At 42.5% G+C, this 18,234-nt stretch overlaps 1 protein-coding gene across 2 annotated transcripts in view; it reads left to right on the top strand.

Moving 5' to 3' along the window:
- ankrd50 (ankyrin repeat domain 50) overlaps positions 1–18,234 on the top strand; it is a 42,154-nt gene that overhangs the window by 11,823 nt on the left and 12,097 nt on the right. For both annotated transcript variants that reach the window (XM_084549848.1, XM_084549847.1), the window contains exon 3: positions 3,517–3,749. In XM_084549848.1, the coding sequence (XP_084405974.1) occupies positions 3,517–3,749 (233 nt within the window). The remainder of the gene's footprint in view (positions 1–3,516; positions 3,750–18,234) is intronic.

Genomic DNA, 18,234 nt, shown 5'->3' with positions numbered 1-18,234 from the left:
GCACTTTGTGTTTGGAGCAGCGGCTGCTACAGTCGCAAACACAACATGACAGATGGTGAGTGCATTAGATGCATTTCGCTCCCCCTCGCCCTCCCTCATTCCCTTTCCCCTCTTTTTTTTTTCATGTCTTAAATAGCGATTGGCATCAACTCGGGCATGTGTTGAGGACTTTAGTGAGAAGCAAAATACTTGGGACAAAAGCCCAAGACCACCATGTGAGGCCGAATTACTCCAAGCTTTCTGGTCCAGGTATGCTGCAGGTTCAGCTGGCAAACCAAATCAGCTTTCCCTGAGCTCCATCTCCCACATCCTGCTGAGTTTTCTTTGTCTGCAGTCCTTGTCTTTTGACTCTTTGACAGCCAGAAAGTAGCTGAATTGTGAGAGAAGAATGGCTCTTTGTTTTGCCCACTTGCTGTCACTGTGGATTTGATTGTCTCAGTAGGCAGCATGGCCTCAGACACAACTATTCACACACAGTCACCCCTGTGGATGGACATTCCTTTTGGCAGGGCTCCCAGATGGCACTGCAGGTTCTCTGTGGGCTGCGGCCGTAAGAAGGAGTGATTGACTGTGCTTTCTGAAAGGCTGAGCAACATCATGGTGGAGTGTGAAGGTTATAAGGCTTTGACACAGCTTTTCTGTCCTGCTGAGAGTTCAGACTGCCTGAGGAAAGTTTTAAGTACAAGCTGAAGTTTTTGTTAGAAGCCGTTCAGAAACCAGGTTTAACTGTCAAGTCATCCTCTTCAGAGTGATTTAATAAGGCCCTGAAACAACCAGTCAATGGAGAACGATCAACAACATTTTAATTCCAGCTACTTTGCTGCTTTTAATATTTTAGGGTTTAGGGTTGTTTGCCTGACAAAAAAAGTAATTTGGAGACATTGCTATCGACTTTTGGCGAGTTTTGCTTTTGTTAAACCAGTATCTATGATAAAACCATAGACTGTATATAAATATGGACAATGTGTCACCACTGCCTTGCGTTGTCCAAACTGATGGGGTGGCACCATCTTGCGAGTTTGGAGCCAGAGTCTTGTCAGTACGGTCTGAGAGTGGAGCCACGATATTGATGACCCAACCACACTTCCTCCAGACTCACTTTTCGTTTAATCAATGCTACGCTTTTCTCTTCCTACTACACATTTACTGGTAGTCGCCGTTATGTCACATCCTGTTTATATAGCGTCAAATAACTAAAACGAAACGTATCCAAAAAATTGACACGTGAAACCATTTTTAAAAAACATTTATTTGACATGTCCCGCCCAGTAATATGGAGGAGGTGGGGCTTATGACCTATACTGCAGCCAGCCACCAGGGGGAGCTCTACTTGCTTTGGCTTCAGTTTAGAGGAGCTGTTCCGCCGTCCATCTTTATACAGTCTATGGATAAAATAAGTTGAAAAATGTTTTGATAGTTTGATTAAAAAAATAAATAAAAAAATTTTGACAGGCCTAAATTTCCTAAACAGGAAATTAAGTTGTATACTTGCAATTTGTTGTATACACATGCAGTTCTCCGTTCTTTTACTTTATTTTCCAACTAATGCATAGCATGAAATGTTTATGTGACGTGGTTTGCAAAAAGTTTCTTCACCAACCAAGGTAAAGTCATTTTAAAAAAAGGCCTCTTATGTATTATGGACTGAAATCGCACAGACCTTCACCCCAGTCATTTCTGCTTCCACGTACTTAAAGATAATGAACTTGGGGTAAAATTAAGTCTAAAATGGTAGATGCTTAAAAAGGGAATGGCTATGGAGCCACAGGGTTAGTGACAGGCTGTTGAGCATCCAAAGGAAGTCTCGTTAAAACAGTATTTTAGTGTTTTATGACAAAGCTTACAAGCAATGTCAGTTCCATTAGGGAAGAGTGGTAGTTAAAGGGACTGTCCCATCATCTGGAAGGTGACTGATTTTTATCTGTGCGACAGCTAACCGTGAAGAGCCTCAAATGCCCTGCAGCCATGTCTCTACTCTTGAATCAAGTTTTTATGTGGATTAATTGATTTGTTAAACCCATTTTTAAATGTTTAATCAACCTAGACCTTGATTAAAATGTCACTAATATGAAATCATCAGATCCTTTATCGCAGCCAGTTGAGCTGGAAGTCATTTTATGAGTCTTGGGGGATGACATTTTCCCAAATGGACGTGTTAGGGCGGGCTTTAAACTGTTGGTGGCAGTCACGGTGGAGCCGAGCGCAAACACGACTCCACTGAAGAGAAAAGGGGAAAAAAAAATTGCTGCCTCGCTTCAGTGAGCCTTTATGTGTGAAGTTACTTATTAGCGCTGGAGCAAGTAGATTCCACGTCTGGGTGGCAGTTCTGCGTTGATAAAAGGTCAACGTGGCGTTTAAAATGTTGCTCTCCGCTGGGTATTGATGCGATGCTCGACACAGTCGGCTGTGTTTGTTTTATCATCGGATGCCACGGGGCTGGTTTTAATGGGTATTCATGGCGAGGCATCAATATTAATGTTGCAGGGAGATTTGTGGATACTTGAAAAATATCCTGCATGTTTAGATGTCATGAAATTTGCTAAACATTTCTCTGCACATCTTTAATATCAAGGCTGAGTGTTTAGCTCTAGGACAAAGTATTTTCTTTAATTTATTTTTTTTTTTTCCGTCCAGCAAAAAGGCCCACTGAATTACAATGACTGCATCTGCTCTGGATGTGTCTCTGAGCTCAGATCATCAACAGTGGGACTGTTAATGGGTCCAATTTGTGTTGGATGGAGACATATTTAAACGCCTACACTCTCTCCCAGTTGAAACTGATGAGCTGAGATTGGCGTGCCTCAAGAAAAGCACTCTCTTGTTGGTCGCAGCCTTGTGTTGTTGTTGTACCGATGTTGCGTCATACCAGACAAACTAGTAGGATTAGGTTTATGCTGCAGTGGCGTCTTTGCTGTGCAGGTTAATATTTAATTTTTCAGCACACTGAGAGATGGCAGGAACGTAGGGAAATAAAAAAAGTCACACCACATTAACTAGGTTAGCTTGTTAGCTTCAAATTAGCCGTGCTAGCCTATGCTCCCTAGGGAAGCTAGCTAACTTAAATAGCCCTGTTCCCATATTTTAGCTAACCTGATTAATTTTCTTAAATATTCAACCAAAGCAAATTTGAGACTTAAGCGACGTATAAGGGCCAGGTTAGTTTATTTTTTTATTTAGAAATTAGCCATACTAGCATATTTTGCTACTCGTTGGAATGTTTAGCTAACTACCTTAATAGGCTAACTAGTAGGCTAATAGCTAGCCTGCTGATATTTAGAGGTGTACTGAAACACCTGAGTTTGTTGACAGATAAGTATTTTGACTATTTGTTCATCAATTTAATTGCTAATCAAGGAAAAACAATTAATATTTGGTTCATACTGAATAGTTTGGATTGTAAGATGGACAAAAAAAGCTGCAGGCGTATGGGAATTGTGTGAATCTACACTTTTGTTACTCATTAATGCAACACAAAGAGATGAATACATGATAACACTTGCCTCCTTCTTCCCTCAGGTGCGTCCTCTTGCCTCTCCTGAGTGCGAAGCCTCCTCAGCAGGCCCTCTTCCTGCTTGTGGACTCCATCGATGAGGGCTGTCAGCTGGGTGAAGGGGAGCAGAGGTCCTCCCCTGGTTCTGCCAGGACCATCGCTGAGCTTCTGGCCAGTCACCACGAGTTCCTGCCTCCCTGGCTGTTGCTCATCTGCTCCGCGAGACGACAGAACAAGGCCATCACCAAACTCTTCACAGGTAAACAGTCTGGCTTTGCTCAGTACCCAATTAAGGACATCAGTGAAAAGGCAATTTCCTTTACGGTTTTAAATCTAGCATTTTTTAAAAAAAAATCCATACATCATTGTCAAAATCCCTGTGAGGTCTTTATTACATCTGAACTGAGGCAGTTTCATACATTAGATCATATTTGCATTCGTCGCCACTGCTTCGTGCTTGTTTCTGCTCGACAGCAGCTATTTCTCTGTCCTAATATGATACATTTCACCCGAAAATGCTGTTACAAACAAAGCCTGCAGCTTGGTTCCTTTTCTGTCACGGCCTTTTAAATTCCACACATGTAAAAGGCCTTCCAACATCACGACATGCCTGGAGAGATTAGGGTCACCACTGCAGACCTCGGAAAGAGTCGCAGCGCTTCCCTGTCCGATGACACTGTTCCATACCAGCTGCTATTATCCCCTTGTCAGGCCAGCAGCCTGCTCCGTGGTGATGAGCTGGCGTAGCATTAATCAAGAACCTGACTGTGTGGGAGGATGTCTCCTCCGCAGGCTCACGATGATATGCGTTACCACCTCTACCTTTCCACTGAATGTAGGAGCTCCTCATGCCCTCGGCTCACCTCGTCACCGTTGCGTAATATCCCTGCAGACAAATTAGTGGCACTGTTCACTGCTCAGTACTGAGGAGATGCTTGAAGCCAGGTTTAAGGTTGAACAAACTTGATGTTTTTTCTTCTACCTCTGCGTAAATGGCAGTGCAGTGACCCGCCAATGTCCCCAAAACAACTGTAGCGTTAACTATAATCTTCATCTAGCAATTCTGTCATGTTTTAGTGTTATAGAAATGTGTTCATTAAATTAGGCCTTGTGAGAATTTATGGTGGTTTTCTTGCTCATAAGTCATCAACATAAAATACGGCTAGTTTACTAGCTTCAAATTAGGCATGCTCCCAAAGATCGCAAGTTAGCTGAAAAGCTAACCTGCCACATTTTCTGTAATAATTAAACAAAACTTAGGTAGTAAATTTTGTATAGCGATTATTGTTTTTCCAAGTAGAAAGTAGCTACACTAGGAAACGGCTCGTTTTTGGATATTTAGCTAACTAGTCTAAGATGCTAGTTTGTGCATTACATTTGTGTGTTTAAGTTTCCACACAGCCAACAATAGCATTTCTCACGATGAACTCCCATATTTGCATAAATATATGAAAATAGGGTTAGCTTGTTAGCTTAGAAGTAGCCAAGGTTAGCTAGTTAGCATAAAACCTGCTACGAACCTGGTGGAATTCAGTCTGACACTCAAGTCAGGCATATGAGGTTAGCTTAATGTTTTTGGGGTTTTTTTCAAGCACAAGTAGCCATGCTCACAAATTGCTTGTTGTTGGAGTATTTACCTAACTAGCCAAAGATGCTAGCTTGTGAGCCAAGAGCAGTGTTTTTCTTCTTCTACAGTTGCAAGGTATGCTTGTTAGCTTCAAATTAGCTGTGCTAGCCTTATGTGTTCCTTTAGGAAGCTAGTTGGCGTAAAAAGTTCTTTAGCAATCTATTAGCTAACCTGCTAATTTGTTTAAAAGATTTAAAAGAAGCTTTTGTATAACAACTAGCTTAGCAATTAGCCATGCTACAAATTTCTATGCATGTGTGAGTTGTTGTTGTGTGTAGGCGTTCTTCTTTCATATGTAGCTCCAACAATAAGTTTGACCAGCACTTGGCTTATGGTGGGCGATGTGTTTACTTTTTGGCAGTAGATTGCAGTGATATTTTGCAGGTGTGCTAGGAGTTAAACGAACAAGCTGTGTAGGCAACAATGTCCACACTAGATGCAGCAGATTAGCTGTGCAGTTTACAGTTGAGGGGTCTAAAGGTTGCCTGTAAGGTTTCTCGTGAATTGTGCTGTGCCAGAAGATTAGAGCTGAAACAATTAGTCAGTTAATCAATAGGTAAACCACCACAAAAATTAATCAGCAATTATTATGTTAATTAATTAATCATTGCAGTGATTTTGGAAATGTCAGCCGTTCTGCGAACCCAGGTTTTCCAATATTCTCAAAATAGACTCTGGAGAATTTCATATGAACAAATTACCTCGCTAATTAATTATTAGGTGCTGGCCTAAACACATAAAACAATTGACAGTATTGCATTCCACCTCTGTCAGAGCACCTGTCTCTTGTTAAAGTGATTGGCACGTGTTTACGTTTGAGCTCGGCGCTATCGTTTGAAAAGAGGTTGTACATGATTGGCTCCCGTCTTGGAGATTAAGTGAAATCTTAAGTGTGGGTGTCAGGCTGCTGTGAGTGCAGCTCAGATCGGCGTAGATCTGATCAGTGGCGACAGCGGCAGTGAGAGGAGAGTTGAATTTCAGGACACCAGAAACTCACTCTGAGCCGTTTGTGGGCGTCACGCATCTCATTCAACAAACCAACTGTGGTGCGAGCTGCCCACTTTGTAATTGCAACGACATGCCCACCCACGCTTTCCTCTAACATCAAAGCTTTCACGTGGGTGCCCGTGGTACATTAGATTCTGGGTCGGTATCAGAGTGCAGTATAGAGCGTCCTCGCAGCATTTTCCAAAACTTTTAGGCCACAAACAACGCAGATGGAAGAAGTTTTATATTTGATTTCCTTTCAGCAGCAATTTGCATTAAATCTTATTTTCTGGTCTATCCTGCGTGTGCTGTCTGCTGCGTCTGGCCCAGACCATAGATTTAAATCGTCACATTTTATTTGGGCTGCACATTAACTTGACAGCGGACTCGGCGGGGGAATATATATAAGGCATATGCTACAGATGTAAATGCTAATGGGAATTTTTTATCTCGGAGTATCTTGGCGAGTTCTGTGACGTCCCGTTTGCTTTTTCTCCTCTCATGTTTGTAGCTGATGAGCTGTCTGTTCTCTTTATTTTTGATATGGTTTGAAGGGAATTTCATCTTGGAACAATCTGATAAATAGCAGTTATCTTCTTTCTTTCCTCCTTTTTCTTTTTTCTTTTTGGACTGGCTCCCTTTTCACTGCCTTTCTGGTGGCGGCCAAGCTTTTGTTGAGCTCTTGAGTCCGACTGCCCAGCAATTTAAAAATGAATCTCTTTTTGAAAAGGAGAACAGAGACGAGCTCGCACATCAGATGTGATGCCCTTGTTTGAAATAAGTGAAGGACATATGTGATTGTTTTTCCTATTCTTTTGGACGCAAACTCGCCGTGTCTCTGTGAACATGCCGCTCTGGATATAATGCTTTTATTATTTCAGTGATTCGTTGAGTTTGTGCATTGAGGTGCTGCTACAGAACTACAATAAGCCCTGACCTTTCCCTTTCGCTAATGCTTTTAGCTGCCTCTTTGTTTTGTCTAGATGCAGTCTTCCGCTTTTAGTTCAGGGCTGGAAATTCTTCTGCAAGACCGGCTTTTTTTTTTTTTCTACTCCTCACACATAGACGGAAGATGTAGACTCGCACACAAACACACTCACCCACTTACCCTATCTTCCATTGGCCTTATTATGAATGTGGCACCGTGTATGCTCCTTATTCACGCAGCACTGGGCTTAAAATAGACTAAAGGACTGCAGAGTATCAAATTGAGGCCAAGTGTCCACTAAAAATATCCTCCATATTGTTTACAAGTTAGAGATGGCAGTGACCTGCCAAAAGACTCCACTTTCACGCTGTGTGCAAAGCCAACTCTTATTTTATATGAGCGGCCTATTTTGTCTGGGGTGGAGGTTGTGTGGGTTTCCCAGTATACTCTGGTCTGTGGTGGTGGGAACTTTGTGGTTTTGTGTCGATAAAGTTTGAGAAATGACCTTTAACCACAGGGTCATACCGAAGGAAGCTCGCTGGGCCAGAGGTTTTGTCCACTACTTTCAAGATGTCTGAAGGAATTTAAGATACTGAAGTCTGACTCACGCTAACAACCTTGGCTGTTGCTCCTTGTTAGAATATTTGTCCAACTAGTCTAAGATGCTAGATTGTGAATTAGGCAGAGTGAGGATTTTGCAGCAGTATTTTTTCTTCACCTTGACCTCCCTCATGCTCCAAGTCCTCAAAACCTCCATAAAGTCCTGGACTGCAATAAATAGGTTAGACTTAGACAGACTTTATTCATCCACAAGGGAAATTGCATGGTCACAGTAGCTCAGCTGCACATGCCAAAAACAAAAACAAAAAAAAACACTCGACAACCACTATGAAAATAAAAAAATAAATACAATAAAATAACAATCGAATAAATTAAAAATGAAATAAAATATAAGTAAAAATCTAGTAAAATAACATAAAATATAAGTAAAAATCTAGTAAAATAAAATATAAGTAAAAATCTAGTAAAATAAAATAAAATAAAAGTAAAAATCTAGTAAAATAAAAGTAAAAATCTAGTAAAATAAAATGAAAATAAAATAAAAGTAAAAGTCTAGTAAAATAAAATAAAAGTGAAAAAATGAACAACATTTAATTTGCATATGAACAAATGCACAACAAATAGAAACAGAAATAAATGTAGGAATTTAGCTTAATAGCTTTAGACAGTTAACTTGAGAGGTACTGTAGCAATGGTTTAGCTAACCTGCTACATAGCTAGCCTAGGACATTTATACAGTCTCCAGGTTGAAATTTTAAAAAACATTCCTGTGCATTTCCTGATAATATTGTGACTAAAAACACAAGCAAAAATCTATGCATGGATTAAAATAGCATGCCAAATAATTACACCAACATGCACAGAATTACAGTTTTAGTTCTACACATGCAAGTGGCAGTGGTTGTGCATTTATGTTTTGCAAAACAAAATAATAATTCCAATAGAAAATTCTGAATTTCTGCACCTCCAGTCGCTCTTTGGAGTGAAGAAGCTTCTTGGATAAGGAGTGAAACGTCCAGTTGCCTTTGTTTGTTGGGTTGTCCTTGATGATGCTGATGATGATGTCTGAGAAAACTGTGACATGCTTAACGCAGGTGAGGAGGTACGGTGAACGAAATCAGGAGGTACTGTCCCAGATGGAGCAGTCTATTAACTGACTAGCTGCTAGCTAACAAGCCCGACTAGAATAAACCTTATCTGGGGTGGAGGGTGAGTGGTTTTCCCAGTATGCTCTTGTGTGTGGTGATGGGAACTCTGTGGTTTTGTAAATACAGTGTCGATAAAGTTTGCAGAATGACCCTTAACCACAAGGTCACACTGAAGGAAACTAGCTGGGCCAGAAGTCTGGTCAGCTACTCTTAAAACGTCTGAAAGGATTTTCTTTTATCTTTGATTTCATTCTCTTGAGTCTGATTCATAGCAACTACATTGGCTGAAATGCCTTGTATTTTATTTTCTCCCCAGGAGCAAAAAAAAAACGAAAAAAAAAAAAAAAAAAAACTCTGAATTCCTCGTTCCTTACTCAACTGTTATTCCTTGTGTCTGTCTCGGAGTGGAATGTGCTTTGGGAAGTTTTCAACACCTCTGAGACCGAGCAGGAAGAAGGAGGCATACAGACTTCTGCTGCAGAATGCCTCACTCGCATCCGCTCGGCTAATGCCTCGCAAACAAAGACTGGTCTGTTTGCGCGGAGGAGTACAAGAATTTTGCACAGTATCCCCCTGGCTGACTCACATTATATGATCACTCAGGTTTGATTAAGAGTCAGACATCCTCTATTATCTCAGCTCGGATTAAAATATCTGTCTTGAGATGGAGGTCGTGCGGAAAAACCGACCTCAAGCAGCGGCGCTTCATTATTTCCCGTGTGGAGGCAAAGCTAGCTTTCCCCTGTGCTTACCCCCGCTATGAGCTGCGCTACTGTAAGGGCATGATAGGGGTTGCAGAGTGGAAACACTTAGGCAGCGATTTTGGTGGGGAGCCGGGTAGAGCCTGTGCCAATTTAACAAGGCCTCGGGCAGACGGCGGAGCAAGGGAAAAGGGAGAGAGGGCGGGGTGGAGGTGGGAGACTGGAGGGGACGGGTGTTTAAATAGAAACAGCCTTTCAGACGTGCATGTATTTATTTTTTTAACGGCTCACACCTCGATCCATCATCGTATTCTCATTTGTAAAGATGATAAAACTGACAGATGTTTTGTCTTGGCCTCCCGTGTCGCCTCCACTTCCAAATCACCCAGGTTTGTTATTCAAGTGCTGGCTTACTTTGGATGGAGGGGCAGAAATCACTTTGCATACGGGCCTCGCTGAAATAATTACCAGCTCGTTTTAATCGTAATCCCCTCGTAGCGTTTGATCCAGCCTAGTGTGTGTGATCTTTTTTTATCGCGTGGAGGCATCACTGAACTGTAATAGCGACCATCTGCCAGGTATTGTTTATGATTCATGCTTGTCAAAGTCACTGTTTATCAAGCGGTGGGTTTGTGTAGCCACTACTGCACAGAATACTTAAGAGTGTCCAGTTAGAAGAGGCTGGTAATTATTTCTATTAGTGAGGGAGGAATTTCCATTTTTGAAAGTGCAAAGGATTAAACCAGTCGGCCACAAACTAACTGACCTCAACTGTAGTGAATTAATATGATATTGATATTTAATTGTGTTAGGTTTAGGTGTTCAAAGAGTGCTTGTGACTAGCAGCTTCAAATAACGCCAGAAATAGAAATGACCTGCTTTCCTGTTTTCAAATTGAAAAGGTCATCTAAGGTCACAGGCATAACATTATGACCACCTTCCTAATATTGTGCAGGTCTCCCTTGTGCCTCAAAAACAGTTTCAGACTCATCAGAGAATGGACATGGGCCTTCTGAGGGTGTCCTGTGGTGTCTGGCAACATAATGTTGTTAGTGGGGGGGGCTGGGGCTTTTGAAGGGAGGGGCCTCTGTGGATCATCCCACAGATACTTGATCAGTTTGGGATCTAGTGAATTTGGAGGCCAGGTCAACACCTTGTGCTGTTCTTCATGTTGTTTTTTTTTTAGTTGTTCCTAAAGTGTTTTTGTGGCTGCATCTTGCTGGGGATGGCTGCAGCCATCAAGGAGTGTCATTGCTATGGGGTGGGGGTGCCTGGTCTGGTCTAGGTGGGTGCTACATGTCTAAGTAACATCTACACCAATGAATGCCAGGTCCAAAAGTTTCCCAGCAGAACACTGAATTATCACAAGATGGTCAATGTTATTTACTTCTCCTGTCAGTAGTCTTAATGTTGTGGCTGATCGGTGTAAAACCCCTGAAAATATTCCTGTTAACGACAAATGCAGAGAGTTTGATTGCAGTGTTACTAGACCAATTATTGAAGTAGATAATCAAATAACAAATGGTAATTTTCTTTTTCCATTTATGTAATATTTTATTTTAACAAGAAATAATATTCTGAATCTTTTAACAAATTCTGCCCTTCAACCAACTTCTAACTGGATTAAAAATACTGCCAGCTATCAGAAAGCAGCCCTGCACCGAGGTAAAAAAAGAAAGCACCTGTTAAGATCAGATATAATCAGAGTGAACAGAGCACTGCTGCTCAAATCTCCTCCCGCGTGGAAGCACCTCATGACTAATCCTCGAATACAGACAGAGGTAGATGACAATGATACCGCGCGGTGTAAAGGAAATGCAAAACAAAACCTCGTGCAGGCTGTGTTTAGGACTTAGAGAGAGATGCCAACTAGAGCGAGGGATGAGGAGAAGGTACGGCTTTGTCGCAGTAGCGCGGTGTCATTGTCTCCCTTTTAAACCAACATGTTCCTCCTCTTCAGAGTTACAGCAACTTCAATTAGTTTGATTCCCACTATCGTAAAAAAAAAAAAAAAAAGGCATAATCATTTTCCTCAGTTTTATTCTTAGTAGTGTCTACAGGCCACTTGGCCAGCGTTAAGGAGGTTCTACAGGCACCAAAAAAAAAAAAAGAAAAGCTGGAAAACAGCCACACCATATAACCACATAAAAGCCCCTCATGGTTATGAATCACAGCTTTAATTAACACGGTCCTGTCCCTCCCTCAGTCTGAGGAATGTTACAGGAGAGCGTGGCCGTTAAAAAAGACACTTCATCCTGTGAGGCATTTTGATGGGGGGGGGGGCTTTACTCATTTCCTTCCTCAAATGACACATTTGCTCATGTTCTCGAGCTAAAAGTAATCCGTAGCATAGCCCACAGTGTATAGATAAGTCATTGCAAACTCCGCTGCTGTTCCATAATAAAAGCTACACTTTCAGGAAACGGTGCGACTCTGGGGTGGGCCTGCGTCTCTGTTTCCTGTATTTGTGTCTCTTTTTTTTGGGGGGGGGGTGGTATCCCACCGTATCAAGGACCTGAACCACATCTTCCACCTCGGCTCTGGCCGCGGTGAATGGAGCCTTCTTTACCCGGCTCGCCGCGAGACAGAACTGATTTACCGCCAGTGATCACAAATGAAAAGAGCAGCCCTGTTTAAGGCGTGAGCCCTCCTCCACTTCTCAGAGCGGCCCTTTGTCCACAGGCCTGTGGGTGAATCTGACACAGGGCAAAGCAGCCCCCCCCCCCCCCCCCGACCCCCTCTAGGTCAACAAAACTCTTAACATCTCCCTGCATGTGTGTGGGTTTTTTGATATACTTTCTTTTTTGGCCCAATTCGAGACCTCTCTCTCTCTCTCTCTGGAGGGTCCGCGAGATCTCCTGGCCGCCTGACAACACAAACACAGTCGTAAAGCAGCGAGGATGGTTTATTTCTTCTAAGGCTGTGGAATGCTCCCTAAAGAGAGACAAAGACGGCCTCTATCTAACCGACACCCCCCCAGTAAATGACACTTTGCTGCATCACCTGGCCACCTGTTGGATGCATGCTCGTACAAATGCAACAGATGAGTTTGAATCGTGACAGTGACGTAAAGTTTTCTGAGAGTTTCCGCTCTGGACGTAGGGCGAGCTAACCGGAAAATTAAAATCATTTATAGCAGAGGCATTTTAGTCGGGGGGCCACATACAGCCTAATTTGTTCTCAAGGTGGGCCGGACCGGTAACGTAAAAGCAAAATAACCTATAAATAAGAAAAATCCCTTTGTTTTTTACAACCTGGACCTTATTTCTGGCATAAAATACGATCGTTTACTCACCCATATAACTTTCGTGTAATTTGTAGTCATTCGGGAGATATTTAGATCTGTGTATATCCATATAGTGGGAGTGAATGGGGCACCGGAAACGCAGCCTGTAAATAACGCATTATCTGCCGCGAAACTCCAATATTTTGTTATCGTACGCTAGTGATATGTCCGTTGAGTCCGGAGTTACCTGTTCTAATCAACCGGTTTCTGTTTACCTGTAATTTGAAACTAGTTTTTTGCAACATGGCCGAATATTTTTCCGATTCTGAGGTTGTGGACGAACCACAGCAGTAGCAAATTACAGGTAAACAAGCAGACCGTTGCGATCATCTGTAGATTGACCTACAGACCCCGGATGATGATAACGGGTAACTCCAGACTCAACGGGTAATAGCACTAGCGTACGATAACAAAATATTGGTGAATTGAACAAGTTTCGCAGCAGATAATGCGTTATTTAGAGGCTGCGTTTCGGTGCCCCAGTCACTCCCACTATATGGATACACGCAGATCTAAATATCTCCCCAACGACTACAAATTACACAAAAGTTATGTGGGTGAGTAAACGATCAAATTTTATGCCAGAAATAAGGTCCAAGTTGTAAAAAACAGTAGTTCCCCTTTAAGTATTAAACTAATTCCAACATATTATTTTTTTTGGCCTTTACCAGACTGACTGCTGCGCAAACCACTAAACAAAAGCATATTTAACAAACCCCCTGCTTCTACTAAAACACAATGAAGCCCTTTCTGTCCCCTTCTCTTAGTTTTCAGTATTGATTGCCTCTGTGCCACAACTCCCGGTCAACAAGAGCAAGGATGACATATTTAATTAGCTCACCCTCCCCTTCTTTAAAATGGCTTACACAGACAAGCTGATTTATGTCCACATTCATGTATGAGTTGTCGTCTGCGAGGCTGCATGTTGAGCCTCACTTTGGATGAGCTGAAGACCATAATCCCGGCTGAATACTGTAATTTACCACCATGCAGTCTGACAGCCGGGCAAATTACAGGTCTACCATGTCTGTATCTGTAACACCTTGGGTGCTGCACTTCAGTAACATGACTCTGAAGATGGCGAACAAAGCCGCTGGCCTCCTGCCTCCCGACGTGATGCCGTTTGGTATGTGGCATGCCTCTGCCACATTTTTTTATGATCTTAAGAGTTTTCTTTCAAGGCTGCAGTGCAGAGCAAGACTTGTCAGTTTTTGGTTTAATTGAAGGGCGTTTTAATTAAGTCTTAATTCGACTTTGGCTGCAGAATTCCTGAGACATTTCTCTCTGGCTGGTTTTGCTGCAGGGTGGAAAAGTCCTCTTAAGTAAAGACGGGGAGGGTTATACCTCTGTTTCTTGACCTGCATGCCAAGGATGACTTTGCAGGTACCTGATTCCGCAGCGAGCTGTCACAGCTTCCCTCGTGCTCAATCTGCAGTCTGGGCATTTCCACGTGAAATCTTTCCAAAATGGTTCCAGGCCCTTCCTTTCCTGGCTCCGCGTGTTGACGGCAGATAATGGCTTGTTTGACGTGATGCCTGAGAAAAAAAAGCTTATACTGAGTGGTTTCTTATGCAGGTGAATGGAAACATGTGGCGGTGGGGCCAAATGAGGTCAGCGGGAGGTCAGACGGTGTCGTGGCGAACAAAAACATGAGCTGAAATTGAGGGAATTTGATCTTCAGCGGGGCAGGGGAGGCTCGGCTTCAGTTTCTTGCTTAAGAATCGATTTTTATGAGAATTATGAAACATGTTTACATAAAAAAGAGACTGTTTCCCTGACCACAGATATTGGTAAATGTGCAGTTTGAATGAATTTATTTGCTTTTTTCCCTAATGAATCATTACTTCAGTTCTTCAGTTTCTTTTCACTTGGATGAAATTTCCAGCCATCTGTGCAGCTGCAAGAAGCTCCCCCTGACGCAGAGTGACAACTCTTAGTGCAGACATCCATTATGAGATCCAGTGAGTGAAGGCGTACATATGTGACCAGGTGCACTGCCTTTGACTCAGTCTCTTGTCACCGACTTAATGAGCTTCTGTCATTCAGAATGAGAAGCGAAGCTCTTTGTTGGCAAGAAAAAAACACTTCTACTCAGTGTTTTAAATGCATGATCGTGTAATTGATGGATTATTCTTTAGGCACAGGTGGTTTGAGAGTTTATCAGAACGCGCCCTCGCTGAAGAGTTTGCTGAACGTGTTCCTGTAAACCCCACCCCCCCCTCACCGCATGAGCCCTGTTCAACAGGTTTGACTGGAAACCTTTTCACATCCCATTTGAAACTCCGCAAGAGGCATGTTTGGGCACGAGCCTATTCATGTGCTCTGCCTCTAGCTAACATGAATTAATTGTTTAAGTGTAATAATTTCAGTGCCTCGCCCGGTGGTCGTTAAACACGGCAGAAAATGTAGCTGGTGATCTGAAATGATTTTCCCTCGCAACAGTTTCCTTCTCGGAGACGTGTCAGGGTCCAATTAGAGTTAAACGTTCTCACTTCTTGACTTTTCTCATTTGCAAATAAGCCGCATTTGTCCAAGTTAAAACAGAAAGTGTTGTCTTAAGAGTTTGTGCAAAATTAAACAAGAGCTTGAGAGTATTCTTTCAGAGCTTAAATACTTTTCAAAGGCCTGTTGTTTGCAGACCGTTGGAGCTGACTCTCATCCACATACTTGTGTTTAGGAGGTTGGCGCTCTCGTGTTTTTTGGAGCAGGGCACGCTGCAGCTGTCGAACAGACGTTTGTGGAGCGCGGGTTTACTGGAGAGCCTGAGGAGAGGGCAGCGAGGCTTGGGTTTCTGTGTTCTTTACGGATCCAGTGACTTAAGATGGTGTCTCTGAATGCCCCAGTCCGAGAAGCGGCCGCTCCGACGTCCCCCGGCCGACGAGCTCGGACGTCCAGCTCCTCGACGAGCACGCACGCCGTCTCGTTTGTCATCTGAAAAAATTAATCTAGAAAGCAAACAGTCCGTCTTTTGTACGTGAGGCCCTGTCTCTCGTGGCTGGTATCCAGTTCTGTAACGAGCAGCAGCTGGCTCCGAGGCCTGTACTCGGGAGCTGCATCCCTCACCCTGATGAATGTGTCATTTGTTGCTTGTTTTGCAGTCGCTTTTGTTCTGGGCCTGAGACCGTCCCCTCGCGCAAACACCAATGGTCCAAACACGCACAGTGCCCTGCTGGAGTTTGCGTAGCCTACTTTCAAAGATGCAAAATGAAGGCCTCCATAACTGCCGGGGATTTGGATAGAAAATGTTTCTTGGAAGGCGCCTGGGCATTCGTAGCCAATGAGAGTTCATGCATTCTTGTGTAGTACTTAATAGTAGTTCCTGTTACACCACAGTCATCCATTGCAGATTGGATGACTTCACCCTGCGGTTGTTTTAGTGCTTTATCGGCAGGAGTGGGGCAGTAATAATGCCACGACTTCACAGTTGACATCCAGTGAAGTGATATCTATTCATGACTTAAGTGGAAATTGTAGGTCATCTCCCTCCATGTACGGTTAGCGAAGGAAAAAGTCTTTCGGCTGCGTTCTGACTGGAGGCTCTCGGCCGGTCTGTTCGTTTATTTCTTGCTCGTAGAATAGATTTTTTTTTTTTTTTTGTGATCAACTTTTTATTTTATTTTTTATACTGAAAAAACTTACAGGTACAAGTCAATAATACAACAATAAATCATAAGCCACGTATTCATATATACCCATACTTATAAACGTATTCCGCCACTGGTGTGCACTCCCAGAACATGTGAAAATAACTGCCGATCACTTTGGAAGAACATAACGTACATGTAGGATCATTTATAACTTTCATCAAATGAAGCTTCCTAGGAGTAAAGTATATTCTATGTATATAATTATAGTGTATTTGTTGATGGTCAGGATTTCTGGATGCTAAACTTACATCAACCCATACTCTATCCCAATTAAATGTAGCTTTCAAATTTGGGATATCTTTCCTCCATGTTTTATCTAATGCCAGAGGTCTGTAAGAGTGTCGCAACACAAACCAATAAAGTCTTGAAACAAAACCACTTGTATTTCTAGCAGAGTCGAACAATTTGCGGATTGGGTGTGTTACAAGAGGGCTCTGTAATGAAATACCATTGTTTTTTAAGGTAGATCTCAGTTGCAAATAAAAGAAAAAGGAGGTACACGTTATACCATATTTAATACAAATGTCCTGAAAGGTAAGTAACCCCTTTTCCCCAAAGATATCGTTAAGTGTACAAATGTTTTTTCTTTCCCAGTCAGGAAAACGAATGTGTTGACCTCCGATCAACAATCTATCATTGTTAAATATTGGAGTATGTGGGCCCCATCCAGAAGAACAACCAACTAACTTCTCCACCCTCCTCCATACAAATAATAAATATGAAATTATGGAACCAAATCTTAAACGACATTGGTGGACTGAAATGTTAGAATGCAAAAAGCTAGCAAACGAATATGGGGCTAGTATCTGCTCCTCTAGGGCACGCCATGATACCTGAGCATTAGGTTGAAACCAAGTTAATAAAGGTCGAAGTGTAAAGGCCCACTTATAAATTTTAAAGTTTGGGAGAGACAAACCGCCGGCTTGTCTTTCTCGCTGCATTGTGGTGAGATTAATGCGGGGTCGTCTACCACGCCAAATAAATTTTGTTATAGCTGATTGTAATTTACACCAATATTGAGGGGGCGGAGGAAGGGGGAGCATTGAGCTCACAAAATTGACTCTGGGCAGAATATTCATTTTAATTATAGCTACCCTGCCACGGAGTGAATTTGGCAGGTTAGACCACCTGTCCAGATCTGCAATGATTTTATTAAGTGTATTACCAAAATTGTTTTTAGCTATTGTCTGTACAGAAGAGTAGATATCAATCCCCAGATAAATAAAGTTTTTAGAAACTGGAATGGATGCAGGGATAGAAACATTACACATGGCCTGATTCAAAGGGAGCAAGGCTGATTTCTGCCAATTTATTTTAAAACCGGAAAGCTTGCCATAATCTTCAAAGGTTGACAAAACATGTGGGATACATTGCACTGGGTTGTTTAAATACAATAAAACATCATCAGCATAAAGCGAAATGTGATGGTGTGTTCCTCTAATGGTAATTGGAGAAATTGTGGGAGATATACGGATGGCCTGTGCCAGTGGTTCAAGAGAAAGGGCGAATAACAGAGGGCTGAGAGGACAGCCCTGCCTCGATCCCCTCGATATAGCAAAGGGAGGAGAGCTAGTTTTGCCTGAAAGCACCACGGCTGTTGGGTTTTTATACAGCACCTTAATCATATTAATGAACGGCATGCCAAATCCCATAAACTCAAGCACTGACCATAGAAAGGGCCACTCGAGGCGGTCGAAGGCCTTCATCGCATCTAGTGAAAGAACAGCAGCAGGGGAACTCAAGGTTTGAGCACCATCTATAGCATGCAATAGTCGTCTAACGTTATCCGTTGCCAATCTAGACTTTATAAACCCTGTTTGGTCACTGTGAACCAACTCTGTCATATGGCCTTGAAGCCG

The sequence above is a fragment of the Chelon labrosus genome (assembly GCF_963514085.1).
Source record: "Chelon labrosus genome assembly, chromosome: 8".
NCBI lineage: Eukaryota > Metazoa > Chordata > Actinopteri > Mugiliformes > Mugilidae > Chelon > Chelon labrosus.
Note: the sequence above shows the minus strand (reverse complement) of the source record. Positions and strands in the feature narration are given on the sequence as shown.